The sequence below is a fragment of the Setaria italica genome, chromosome VI (genome assembly GCF_000263155.2).
Source record: "Setaria italica strain Yugu1 chromosome VI, Setaria_italica_v2.0, whole genome shotgun sequence".
NCBI lineage: Eukaryota > Viridiplantae > Streptophyta > Magnoliopsida > Poales > Poaceae > Setaria > Setaria italica.
In genome coordinates, this window is record NC_028455.1 from 6,465,255 (window position 1) to 6,478,090 (window position 12,836).

The following is a 12,836-nucleotide window of genomic DNA, read 5'->3' on the forward strand; positions in this document are numbered from 1 at the left end:
ATCAAGTTGAGAACTGGATAAACAGTAAAAAGAAAGTAGAGTAAATTTCACAAAACATACCTGAAGTTTATAGTTTCTTATACCAGAAAAACTCAAGTTTTCTGAAATTCACCTTTTAAGAAATGAAAAAAGAAAACGATGAGCGCTGCTTTATCTTTCAGCATGCAAAAACCGGTAGCAGGTTAGGACATAAATCCGGCACGCATCACCGATGCTAGAGGATGCAGAACAAACATTTAACGGTTTTCCTAAGTTGCAACAACGATTAAATTTATCTTGTCCATGACGCAATATAACAGCACGAGCATCCCAGGTTACAACATTCGAAGCATAACAGAGCCAATATCTAAACATTCAACATTCACTTAACACCAACCATTTTGACTACAGCGCAACCAGGTTGCAGTCTTGAACAACCATAACACTAACCAGTTCAGAACCAAATTATCAGTCCCGCATTTTCACTGGTAGCAGAGCAGCTGCACTTGCTTCAGTTTTTGGAGCTGCCATGATCCACTTCGTCCCATCGCCAGATGGTGCCATCCTCACCAGCTCCAAGGATAGTGCTAGAAAAGGAAGACAACGTCACATTTTTAATCAACCCAATGCAAAAACAGAAAAAGAAAATAAGCAAGAACATTACACGCAATTGAGAATTTCTCCATCCGTATAAAAGAAAACTAGAATAGGCAATACACCAAGAGGAGCATTAGAGTGAAGTACCTTCCATCAAAGGACACTGCAGTCTGCCTTATTGGTGATCTGCATTGCTGATTATATAGCCTGAAAATGATACAGCATTTGCATCCAGAAGCATAAGAGTTACTAATACGCAGCACCAATACAAGTGGAGGACAAGAATAACTGAAATTCTTGCATTAAAAATTACCGGGCAATTAGGACAGGAGGGCTGGACTGTACTTCCCACACATAGATTTTGCCTTCACGATTTCCTGTTTGAAGCGAAGGATGATTAATCAGCAAACGTTTCTATGAAAATCCAGTCATATATTTAAGTTGAACATTTTACCATGCCAAAACCTCTTTATAACTTCTGGTGTGTGAAATTCACAAATCAATAACTTAAATATAACTTTTATGTCAGAAAACAGCCCAGATGATAGACATTACCTATTGCCAACTGATTGAAGTGAAAATCGCACGAAAATTTTATAAACCAAATGTCACACTCTGGCACAGGGTATTTCTGAAGAATATCGATGCTTCCCTATATGAGGAAAGAGAAAGTCATATTACTTCAGAGGAATGGGCAGTCAGTGACTAGAAATCAAAGAAACCATTGGAAGTTAAATTCAAGAAATGTTAAATTGTATCACCTCCCCAGGACTTTGTTCTTTTGTTTTTGGTTCCCAAAGCACAATTTCATTGTCAACACTCTGTAAATCCAAGTTAGCATAGATCAGATTCCTCATTATACAGGAACCAAAATTGGCACTGTGAAAAAAAGGTTGAAAGACTGAACCCATGCACAGTACAAGAATATAGGATCCAGATACAGTGGTATTTTGAAGCATCAAAAGAATGACGACTGTACTATAGCAGAAATTTGTATCCATTTAAGGGAAGGAATTTCACCTTTGACAGGATGAAGTCACCAAGCCATCTTGTACAATCAACATAGTTAGAGTGTACTGCAGCAATCAACACCTGCAAGGAAAGAAACAAGTTGGTTTGATGGCATGAGGATTAAACACCAACTGTAGTTTGCAAAAGAATAGATCTAAGATTATTATAGATGCTAAACATACCGGAAATTGGACATATTTTGTTGGAAACTTTGATGGAAGGTCAGTCCAGGAATATGATTTGTCAACATATAGCCAAAATTCTGTGACAACATTGGCAAACTCTATCAGTGATATGCAGCATGCAAATGTAAACATGATGCTACTTTGAAGTAGTTTTCCAACCTTTCATTGACCAGATTTTCACAGTGTTGTCCATGCCACAACTTGCAAAACGCTCAATATCACTAGGGTGGAAGTCCTTAGCCAAAATAATGTATTTTGATCAGTACATTTATGCCTAACGTAATGGAAGTACAAAGCCGTAGTAGTCACCAGGACTTATCCCTGATGTAATGCTCAATAACAAACAGTAACATCAGAAGCTGAAAGAGTGGTAGCTTCAGGGCACTTTGAGCAAGTAAAATTCTGAAACAATACCATAAGAGGAGGCAGGAGCTACTTACAACACTCAACACTTCATTGCGATGACCTCCAGCTCCAGCAAATACCAAGATGCAGATTCCTGTATGGACATTCCATAGCCTAACAGATTCATCCTATTCAATAATGAATAATGCCATATGAAACAGTGTCAGAACAATTATAACAAAGTACATTCAGCCTAAGAACAGGTTATCTGCTAACCTTGCTTGCAGAAATGATGAGCGAGGGCTTCAACGCTTGAGTCCTTATCTCATTTATTGAGTCACCATGGCCAACAAAGCTCTGCAGAATTCCATAAATAGAAATAACAAATAAGACACGTGCACGGTCTAATTCATAGGATAGGATAGTATTTATTGGCACGCCCAGTCTCCTGACTATATATGTATAACACCAAAATAGATACACTAGGTTGAACGTGTCTTCACTATAACAGACATGCTGAAGTATCCAAAACCAGAATCTTCTGTGAGCAAAAGTTACAGTTTGCTAATGGTATTAAGGCATAGCAAACAGACAATTCCTTAATCAAACCAAATTCAAATGACCTTCTGGATCGGATATCATAGATGGTATCTGTCAGGTAAGTAACTGAAGTACTGATTTATGCAAATGAAGCTTCATTCAAGTTTGACGTAGGAACAAAGACAAGACTAGGGGTACTATACCTTAGCTAACTTCTCCGTAGCACAGTTTATGACCCGAATGATCCCATTGCTTCCTGCTGCCACCAGCAGCGGTGAGCCATCAACATGATCACGAGCCCAGCTTAGAGTGTAGAACGACTCATCCTTCTGAGATAAAATAGGCAGCACGAGCATTAGAAAATGCACATTATCAAATGTAGATTAGCAACCACAGGCATCAGGTATTGTCTTTCTTACATCCTCATCAACGTAAGCTTGTAGAACAGCAAAGCTACCATTCTCAAGGCAGCGGTAAGTTGTCACCTGCAAGATCAAGAGGCAAGATAGGCGACTTCTTAACACAAGCAGGTGAAAATAGCATTGTTTCATCATAACAGGCATCAAAAATTATCTTATAATCTAAATGATATTGCTGCTATCTGATTGCCATATCCTTTCCCCAACTATTCAACTTTCTGTCAAAAGTCACATTTTTTTATCAAACGAATCAAAAATATAGCAAACTACACCATATTTGGGCAAAACAGATCACAATCCGGTCAGAGATTACAGACCTCAAATCCCCAACAAAAAAATTCAATCCAAGGTCCAAGCTTTCGATCGAATCTAAAAACAAAGGCGCCCCGTTTCCTAAAATCGACCACCGTCCTAACGAAAAATCCTACCTTTCCCTTTCCATTCTTCATCAAAAAACTCCACGGACCTCAAGAAAGGAAAAAAAAACAGGTCAACAATAAGAGAGAGCAGTCGGTGGCTTACGCGGTTGCCGCCGACGGTGGCGAAGACGTCGTAGTAGCGAGCGTCCATGAAGTTGAACCCGATGGCGTAGAGCGGGCGCTTCCCCTCAGTGTGCTTGCCGCAGGGCTTGTACTCCCGCTTCCGGCTGGGCACGAGCGACCCCTCCGCCGCCTCGCACCCAAGCCCCTGCCCCGGACCCAGCTTCGCCATCACCGGCGGCAGCGGCAGGAATTCCGGCTCCGCAGCGGACTTCTCCCCCTCCTCCTGCGGCTCCTTCTTCTTCACCGGCGGCGGCCTGCGGTTCGGGTTCGAGGCGGCGGCGACGGGGACGGTGACCTCACTCGGCGACCTCTTCCGGCGTGGCTGTGGAGGCGCCGCACTGGGGAATTTGGGGATTTAGCGCAGTGCAGCACGGATAATATAGATGATTGGCAGATTGGGAAGCAGATTCGAAGTGGGTCTCTCCGACTTCAAATTGAGCCAAATTTTAGCTAAAATTTGAAAGAAAAAGCTGGAATTGGGAAGAAACAGGTGTAATGCAAAGCTGGAATTGGGCAAGAAACAGGTGTAGTGCGTTACTAGTGTTGCGGCGGCGGGAGAGGCAACCGCGCGGCGCGACGGCGAGGGTTTTGGGCTTTTGGCCTTCCGGTGGGCGGGGAGCGGGAGGAGAGCGAAGGAGGTTTCCGGGGAAAAAAAATAACATATTGAAATCTTGCTTATGGAAAAAAAATGTAAACTAGAAATTCATATTGAAACATTGTTTATCTAGTAAAAATGTAAACTGTTAGAAATTAAGATTGAAACATTGCTTATTGACTCACTAAAATTTACAATAGAAATTGAGAACGGGATGTCGATTTAAATTAAGATCTAGTGGCACAAGGCTTACATGTGCCACCACGGGTCGGAGCGACGGTGAGATTCATCGGCCTCTGATGGTAGCGGACAAAATCGCAAGATGCAAAGGCCGCAACTTGCCGCTATGGTGGGAATCCGCTAGTGAGCGACGAATCGAAGGCGATAGGTGGCTGGGGGTACCAAAACTGGGCGAGAGACTGTGGTAGGAGGAAGCTCCTACCATGGTAGAAGAAGAAAATCACAATCACATGAGGTGGAGCGAACAGCAAGGAGGCGCAACGACGAGGCTGCATGCATCAAAGAAGTAGAGGGAGGTAGCATGCATCGAGGGCAAATGGAGTCAGGTCAAGGGTAAGTGGCGGCGGCGGCGGTAAGGATGAGGGTTGGGATTTTATACGTTTAAGCGGCAGGATCTGAACCGTTCGATCTAGGTTAGAACAAGTTAGAAAAAAAGTGACTCTGGGATGAGTAAAGTCCAAATTACCTATTTAACTAGAAATCTCACTAAAGAGGTTGGGCAAGGGTTCATTGGTGGGCCTTACCACAAATCCGTCTCTAATGCAGTGAGACAGTGAGATATGCCTACTGGCAACAGGCTGATAGGTGGGGCTAGGATGCTACTGATGAGGGAGGCGGTGTTGGTGTTAGTAGAAAAGAAAAAATGGGTGAGAAAGGTGAGTAGATTAGGGTACAAGAGAGGAGTTGTTCCGGCAATGGCAATATAGTAGGAATTTCGGATCTAGGTTAATTCCAGATCATTTTGTGTTAATGTCAAATCTAGATCAAATGGGTAAAGAGGAAGTTGATATGGAAAAAAGAACATGCAAGATAGAGGGAAAAGCTTACGCTAAAAAGGAAATGGTCGATCTGCTGTCAAATAAAATGTTAGGAGGCTAGGATTGGGGTTTTAAGGTAAAGAGCTAGGAGATTTTGAGTAAGGTAGAGATTTAACTTATGACATTAGCCTAAACGGATCACCGGGCCAGATAGGGAAAAGTCAGACCTAGGTTTTTGAGAGCAGTGTGTGAGCGTGCTTCTGTGTCGACTATGGTGTCGCTATTGTCATTGCACCGTTGCAGCAGCATCCACTGCGCGGTACCATCTCGCACCGCTGCATTAAGCTCTAGTGCGCGTGCTGCAGCAGCCCCAACTATCGCATCTTTTTGCAATGCCACTGCAGACCGGTTTTAGGTTTGAGCAAAGTCGAACCTATTGCAAAGCCCTAACTATAGATTCCACTACGGACCGATTTTAGTTAAGTTTGGTGTGCAATCGATCTTGACCATATGTATTCGGATCGATGACTAAGACCAAGGCAAGGCTGACAAGAAGTTATCTCATCAGCTTTTACTATTTTATAAGTTTTTCCATTTTTCTATTCCTCCATTGTAACACATGGGTATATTTTGTAATATCCAAATGGGAGGTTTACAGTGGTGGGCCATGCTGTGTGCAAAAACAATAGGTTTGGGGGGTTTAAAGAAGAAGGGGTGGGACTAGATACAAAGCACAACAAATTGATGATATAACACAACAGAAGGCAAGGATTTGTCAAATCTATACCATGCATCTCATTCTATCAATGTTTCGAGTAAAAGAGTTAAGAAAACTTGTTATATTGGAAACAAATGTCGCATATTCATCGTGTTACGACCATGTAGCTTAAACTAGATTCAATCTCGACAAATTTCATGTATAATGTTGTGTTATTTATTTTATCACCAAAACTATGTGTTATTTATTTTATCACCAAAGCTGTCCAAAAACTCATGCACATGAAGTTATTCGATCAGCATAAAAATCTTGAGAAGTCAAATTAAACGCACGTTCATTGATTTCATTAGAATTTGCAGCCAAGATTTTTTGAGAATATGCCTTACCTCTTTCTATGCGATTCATGTTTCTTGCTATTGGGGTCGTGCTCCTTATTACCACCCGAAACTTGATTCTTGTTGCCACCGGACACCTGTTTGTTGCCAGTGAAATCCTTCTTCTTGCCATCAGATTGGCCTTGTTTCTTGCCATGTGACTCTTGTTTCTTGCAACCAGACTCCATTAGGGTCGATGATGGAACTTCCAGGAGAAGATAGAGGGGAATGTGGTAGTAGGATTTCAGGAGAATGGGCACCTTTTATACCAAGAAGAGGTGGGTAATTATGTGTAGCTTTAATGGTAGGTTCTTACTATCCAGCAAATGCTGCAAGAGCTCCCTCTTAACTGTTTCAAATTTGTAATTGTTAAGTTGGTTGGTTTGTCCTCTCAAAAAGCAATAGAAAAGGTTAGTATTTATGTTTGAACATGCTAGATGGAAAACTTTCTCCTCTCTTATCTCTATCTCCCAAGTGCTTCCCAATTAAGAAATTTCTATGGTAACGGCGTAACACAATGATAGCAATGGGGAGAGAGAAGCGAGAGAGGATAGTCACCATACATAAAAACTAGTAACGTGATATTTATAATTCATCCTGATGATATATACACAAAAACAAGGTATGACCAAGCTAACCTCTATGTCTAGCCAATCCATGGCATCGTCGATAACTTCTATCATCGCATCTCCACCATATGTGTAGGCGATCTATCATCTATGTTGCTCGCAATTGGCATGATGCTGCAACCTTGAGGTACACTGTCAAAAACCCTTGTGTAGTGGCATTCATATTCTCCCCTAGCAATCTCCTCCTGTAGCTGAGGGACTTGCTTTAGTGATCCACGGACGTATTGGGCTATATATTGGTGGTGTTTTTAACAATATGAAGAAATAGCACATCCAAAGACGCTCGGGAAATATCCCGTAACCCCCTCCGCGTCGCCTCTCTGGGCGACCGGAGGGGCGACTCCACCTCCGTCCCTAAGCCTCCATCGGCAGCCCCCTCCAGCCACCGCCGTTGCAGCCTGTCCAGCGGCGGCGGCGGCCCGCAACGGCGCCGAAGCTGGCCTCATTCGCAATTCATCCCCTCCCTCTCCCATCCCTCCAATTTCCCTTCCTCTCTGTTTTGAGCTTAGAGCTCTAATGGCGTCCATGGCCATGGCAGCCAGTCGAGACTGCGGATCTGGGGTCTCTCGGCCTAGATCCGGTCCATCTTGACCGGATCTGGTGTGTCCGTGATGGGACAAGGCGTGGATGCCGTGCCGGCGGCAACTGCAGTCGGTGGCCCGCAGCGGGGTCGAGGCGGTAGCAGCGGCAGCTGCTTGCGCGCGGCGTAGCGTTGGGCTCCCTGGCAGTCGGCCGCCTGAAGCAACGGCAGCACGGCCCGGCGGGCGCCCCCCTCCCCCGCGGGGTGGCGGCACGGGTCGGGCTCCCCGACGAGCTGCCACCCGCGAGAGCGGCAGCGGGCTCCCCTCACAATGCTAGGGTCTCACCCAAGCCGCCAGGCGGCAGCCTTCGCTGCCACCGTCACTGATGCGTCCGGTGTTGTCGGATCCACCTCCCACCGGTGCGGTCTGCCCTTCTCGGGGCAGCATGGGGGTTCCCTCGCACCGCTGCCGTAGGTCACCATTGCTTCCTTCCAGCCGGGGTGGCGCGGGCTCCAAGGTCTCTCGTTTCTCTTCCTTCTCCCCCTCCTCCCTTCACCCCACCCTAATCATGCTTCGATTGCTCTTCAAGGACGGCCTTGGGGTGACCCGCTTACCACCGGTGCCTCCCGTCTTGCCGTTGGGGTCGCTCGCTCTTGGGTTCCTAACTCTTCTACCAATGGTTGTCACTCGTGGGGCCATGCCTCCTCCAGTCGTCTTCTTCGCTGGCAGGGATGGGAGGATGGGTCTTCGTCCTCCCCATGGTGCTTCGTGTCGCTTCCACCCTACGACGGCTACTGCTACTACGGGTCGTCCCCTATCGTCATCGTCGAGTGTTGCGGGGAGGAGGGAGGACTTCGGCTCTACTCCTCTCCCCTGGTCGTCTTTTGGTCATCGCAGTCACCCCTGGTCCTCTTTGGGTCGTTGTGATGGCAAGCGCTGGCCTGCGGATGTTCCATCATCGTCGTTGTGGATTGCTCGCTGCCATCCCATCGATTGGCTCTCATCCAGGCCTTGGTGGTCTGCTGTGTGGAGTTGGTTTTGGGGACCTTTGCGAAAGCTTTGTCCGGCATTTGCCGGTGCCGATAATGGTTGTGTTCCTTAACGTAACTCACCTCGCTGGGGGTGTTGTTGCGGCCACCAAATCCATTTGGTTTTGCCAAGTGAAGACTTGGTCTGCTCCTCCGTGGACAGATGGACGATGGTGGCGTACGCGTTGCTCCCCCCTTGGAGGCATCGTCTTGCATGACATTCTCGCTCTACCTCCGCTGGCTCCAGGTTGTTAGGCAATCGGTGATGTGCGTGTGTTCATGGTGTCCTTTATCTCCTGTAGGTTTCAGTCATCTTAGGTCGTGTTTAGTGTGGTGGTGGTGATGTGGCTTCTTTTTTTTTCTGTTGTTATGTTTCTATTTCTGTTCGCAGGTGGTGGTTTTTGTAACTCTGCGTTTTGGGATCTCTCCTGAAGGTTCATCATTGTAACTCTTTTCTTCTTAATGAAAAACGTCTCCATTATTTTATTTTGAGAAAATTGCATTAATAGTCTCTAAATGGCCAAAACTTGTGTGGTAACCTCACCGACCCTTTCACTTGTTGCAAATTACTTTCCCCAACCCCCTCATCTTTGTTGTGCCACGTGTTAGGCAATGGTTTGATGCTGGTTCAACACATTAATTTGCTAATAATAGTGGGGTGGGTGAGATTAGTGTGCAAGTTTAAGGATTACTGGAAGAATTTAGTGCACCTACAGACCATAGAATTTCATAATCCTAGGACCCATGAAGCTGAAATGATCTGGACCCATCATGGATCATAATTTTATGGTATTATGATTTATGATACTGGTGTATAGTCCTGTACCATCAAAAAGAATTGGTAAGATCACTTATATATAGGATCCCGATCCTAATATCAAAATTTGTTAATATCTGAAATTAGAGTGTTTGGCAGCACTCCATCTCATAAAAACTAGCTCCACTCCACCAACTCCACACTTTCCCAGCTCCACTCCACCAACTTCAGAAAAACATGGAACTGATGTACGTGTTTGGCAGATTGTAGTGCTCCAGCTCCAGAAATATAAGAATTTGGTAGGAATGTTCTATTTTGTCCATGGTGGATGGCTGATTGTGTTTTAAGCATCCCGAAGGGTTCTTATTTTGTTTTTTGCTGCAGCTACAGTACTATTTTGTCTTATTTTGTTATAAGGATTTGCTTGGAGTATTGCTTGAAATGAAGAGAGGAGGTTTGGGCATCAATCACTCCCCCAAGTGTCCAAGTTGAAACCAGGAGCAACACTATGACGGAACAAAACAGATGCCAACTTTTCTCACATGGGCCTCGACTTTTTTTCCTAGAGTCACTCCACATAGTTGAGGCCTTAATGCAACTATTTTTCTTTTAGGGGATAATTGCAACTCAAGATGACTACTAGGAGCTTGAGCCGTGCACACATGCATCACTGGCAAGCTTGCACCTACTCTGAGCAGAGGAGGGCGCAGTTGCAGCTTGCAAGGCCTTGGCGGTCTGCTTGCAAGGCCATTGTCGTTATTGTGGATTTCTCGCTGCCATCCCATCGATTGGCTCTTATCCAGGCCTTGGCGGTCTGCTGTGTGGAGTTGGTTTTGGGGATCTTTGCGAAAGCTTTGCCTTGCATTTGCCGGTGCCGACAATGGTTGTGTTCCTTAACGTAACTCACCTCGTTGGGGGCGTTGTTGCGGCCACCAAATCCATTTGGTTTTGCCAAGTGAAGACTTGGTCTGCTACTCCGTGGACAGACGGACGATGGTGGCGTACGCGTTGCTCCCCCCTTGGAGGCATCGTCTTACATGACATTCTCGCTCTACCTCCGCTGGCTCCGAGTTGTTAGGCAATCGGTGATGTGCGTGTGTTCATGGTGTCCTTTATCTCCTGTAGGTTTCAGTCGTCTTAGGTCGTGTTTAGTGTGGTGGTGGTGATGTGGCTTCTTTTTTTTTCTGTTGTTGTGTTTCTATTCCTGGTCGCAAGTGGTGGTTTTTGTAACTCTGCGTTTTGGGATCTCTCCTGAAGTTGCATCATTGTAACTCTTTTCTTCTTAATGAAAAACGTGCTGCACGTCTTAAAAAAACAACACGAAGGAATCAGACGTCCTCTTGTATTGGTTCTTCTCTCTTTTTCTTTGCTTTTACACCCATCATATTGGGCCATTTTTTCTATTACATTTGACATCCAAAGATCATTTGAATTGCAACTCTAAACTCACATAATCATATATATATAGGGTGCAGCCAATTATTCATTTATTTTAAAAATAATGGTAGAAGTGGGTAATAGAGAAACCATTGTATGGTTATTTTCTCATAGTCTCAGTGATGGATAAGTTATAAACATGTATACGGGTACTTGATTTTATTTTTAGATTAGTCTGGTCATCTTTAGAGTGAAGGAGCAGTGTCTTATTTTCTTGGCCAGTCACTAAGATAATATAAAAGCAGCAAGTGTGGTAGAATGAGGAGGATTGCAAGGTGTAGAAAACTATTTTACATACAAAATTAAGGGTCCAATAAAATGTTGATCGGTAAATAAAGCACATGAGCATAAACAGGATCAAGTTCAGATGTTCAATGGTAGTATGTTCATGTGAATATCACCACTGTAGCAAACTGAGCGAAGCTTAGCTGGTAAGGTTTCTTGTGGTGGAACATGCCCATCATGGTTCGTGTAATCGATCCGGCACTGGTGTTCGTATTTTTCTGAATTTATTCCAAGGTTTAGCCAGCACTATTCTTTCAGTGGTAGGCGACGTGCCCGTCGACAGCGAGGCACCCAGTGGTGACTTCGTCAATCTCGAGGATTTGCCAGCTCAGTTTTTCGGAGGTGCTCATAGGTGTAGGGTTGCGTATGTGTGTTCGTAGGGGTGAGTGTGTGTGCGTGTTTGTGAGCGGCTGCGTTTGTACTGTGTAATTTGCAAAAAAAAAAAGAATAACACCAGTGTGCAATGTTTCAGCAAAATGTGGACACGCCTTTTTGTTGGAGACAGCACGTCTAAAGCTTGGTTGGAAGTCCGCGTGAAAGATATGGCAACAAATTCATTGTTGGCAGATAATCCACAACCCAACGAAACAAGGAATTCAGCTCCTCCTTTTTGTTGCACACGGTCAGTCGGTCACGGGAATCTGATTCTGAACAAGCAACATTGGGTCCAGGTATCATGAAATTCTTGGCTTGATGTTATATTGAGCTTAATCCTGAAAAGCACCAGAGATGCACACCTGATGTAGATTCCCATACCGAAAATAAAACTCTGCATGTACCTTTATTAATTTTATCAGGGCTAACTGAACACCCTTGTACACCTTTCTGAGTTTGAAATCAAGTTTTGTTTGTACAAGTGATGCGCCTAGTCAAATCCGACAGTGAAGTTTGGCAGGGTTGGGGAAGATGTGCACAGCCTGAAATGTTTGTGGCTGTTTGCCAGTAGGAGTCAAGAATGGAATTCAATAACCAATAGCAAATGCACTTCTTTTTATATAGAAAAATTAAGTCTGAAAAGGACCAACTGGCAACTGCAACAGTGCCGGCCTTGTTCTTCTCAACTGCCTATCTGACTATCTGTTGCAGCACATGGCTCTACCTGTTCTACTCCTGGTACTAGCTACTAGTCTACTACCTAGATAGCCAACGCATGTCTCAGAAAACAAAAGGCTAGCCCCAATCATCTTGTTAATGCAAAAGGCATCCTGAAATCACTTGCCTGTTATCATGGATACATTTTGGTCAAGTTTTAGTGGTGACAGATATATTGTTATGAGAATAATGGTATCTCAGTTCAAATTTCCAAAGATCGCAGGTACGACAACTTGTATGTTTTTCAGGATAGCAAAATTTGGATTAAAATTCCTAACTATTTGATTCATATTGAAACTAGATCCTATAAGTAGTTTGAATTTCAAAAAATCTAAGTAAATTACAGAACAATGTCCCTTATTCAAGACCCACTTAATTAAATCTCTCTCTTGTTTATAAGGAAGACATATACATTTATGTGGACAACCATGTAGACAATTTGCTAACAAAAACATCCACAACACAGTGAATTGCCTCAAATCTCCCGAACTTTTTTTATTTCTTCACTTGTATCTTTACAATTCAACTTTACATTTCTATGTCTAGAATTAATTGGCTCGATTTTGACACCGGACGACCTTCCTCAGAAAATGATGGGGAAATTTCCACCCGACAAATGCGCGTGCACCCATGCGTGCACAGCTTCTTTGGATCGATTTTGGACCCCTTTCATTTTCACTCAATCAAGCCGTTGCCATTTTAAACAAATCCTGATACCGTGTCGTTTTCATGTTGTGCACTTTCAATTGTATATCTTGGTCATGGATTCATGATTGAACTCAAA

At 44.2% G+C, this 12,836-nt stretch overlaps 1 protein-coding gene across 1 annotated transcript; it reads right to left on the reverse strand.

The window, feature by feature from the left end:
* Window positions 1–222: 222 nt before the first annotated feature.
* On the reverse strand, window positions 223–4,282 carry LOC101777620 (polycomb group protein FIE2). The gene is made up of 14 exons (XM_004972850.4): window positions 4,157–4,282; window positions 3,599–3,956; window positions 3,077–3,142; window positions 2,861–2,986; window positions 2,394–2,474; window positions 2,213–2,305; window positions 1,932–2,007; window positions 1,770–1,849; window positions 1,597–1,668; window positions 1,338–1,397; window positions 1,132–1,228; window positions 890–953; window positions 724–783; window positions 223–566 (listed from the first exon to the last, which is right to left on the reverse strand). The coding sequence occupies exons 2-14, from the start codon at window positions 3,785–3,787 to the stop codon at window positions 491–493; spliced, it is 1,140 nt and encodes a 379-aa protein (XP_004972907.1). The 5' UTR covers window positions 3,788–3,956; window positions 4,157–4,282; the 3' UTR covers window positions 223–490.
* Window positions 4,283–12,836: the final 8,554 nt, after the last annotated feature.

What these genes read in the sequence shown, in the direction of transcription:
- LOC101777620 (XM_004972850.4), bottom strand. Translation starts at nt 3,787, where the DNA reads ATGGCGAAGCTGGGTCCGGGGCAGGGGCTTGGGTGCGAGGCGGCGGAG. An exon ending in CCACCGTCGGCGGCAACCGC is followed by an intron (nt 3,143 to 3,598) that starts GTAAGCCACCGA and finishes TTGATCTTGCAG; the next exon opens with GTGACAACTTACCGCTGCCT. An exon ending in CTACGGAGAAGTTAGCTAAG is followed by an intron (nt 2,475 to 2,860) that starts GTATAGTACCCC and finishes GGAATTCTGCAG; the next exon opens with AGCTTTGTTGGCCATGGTGA.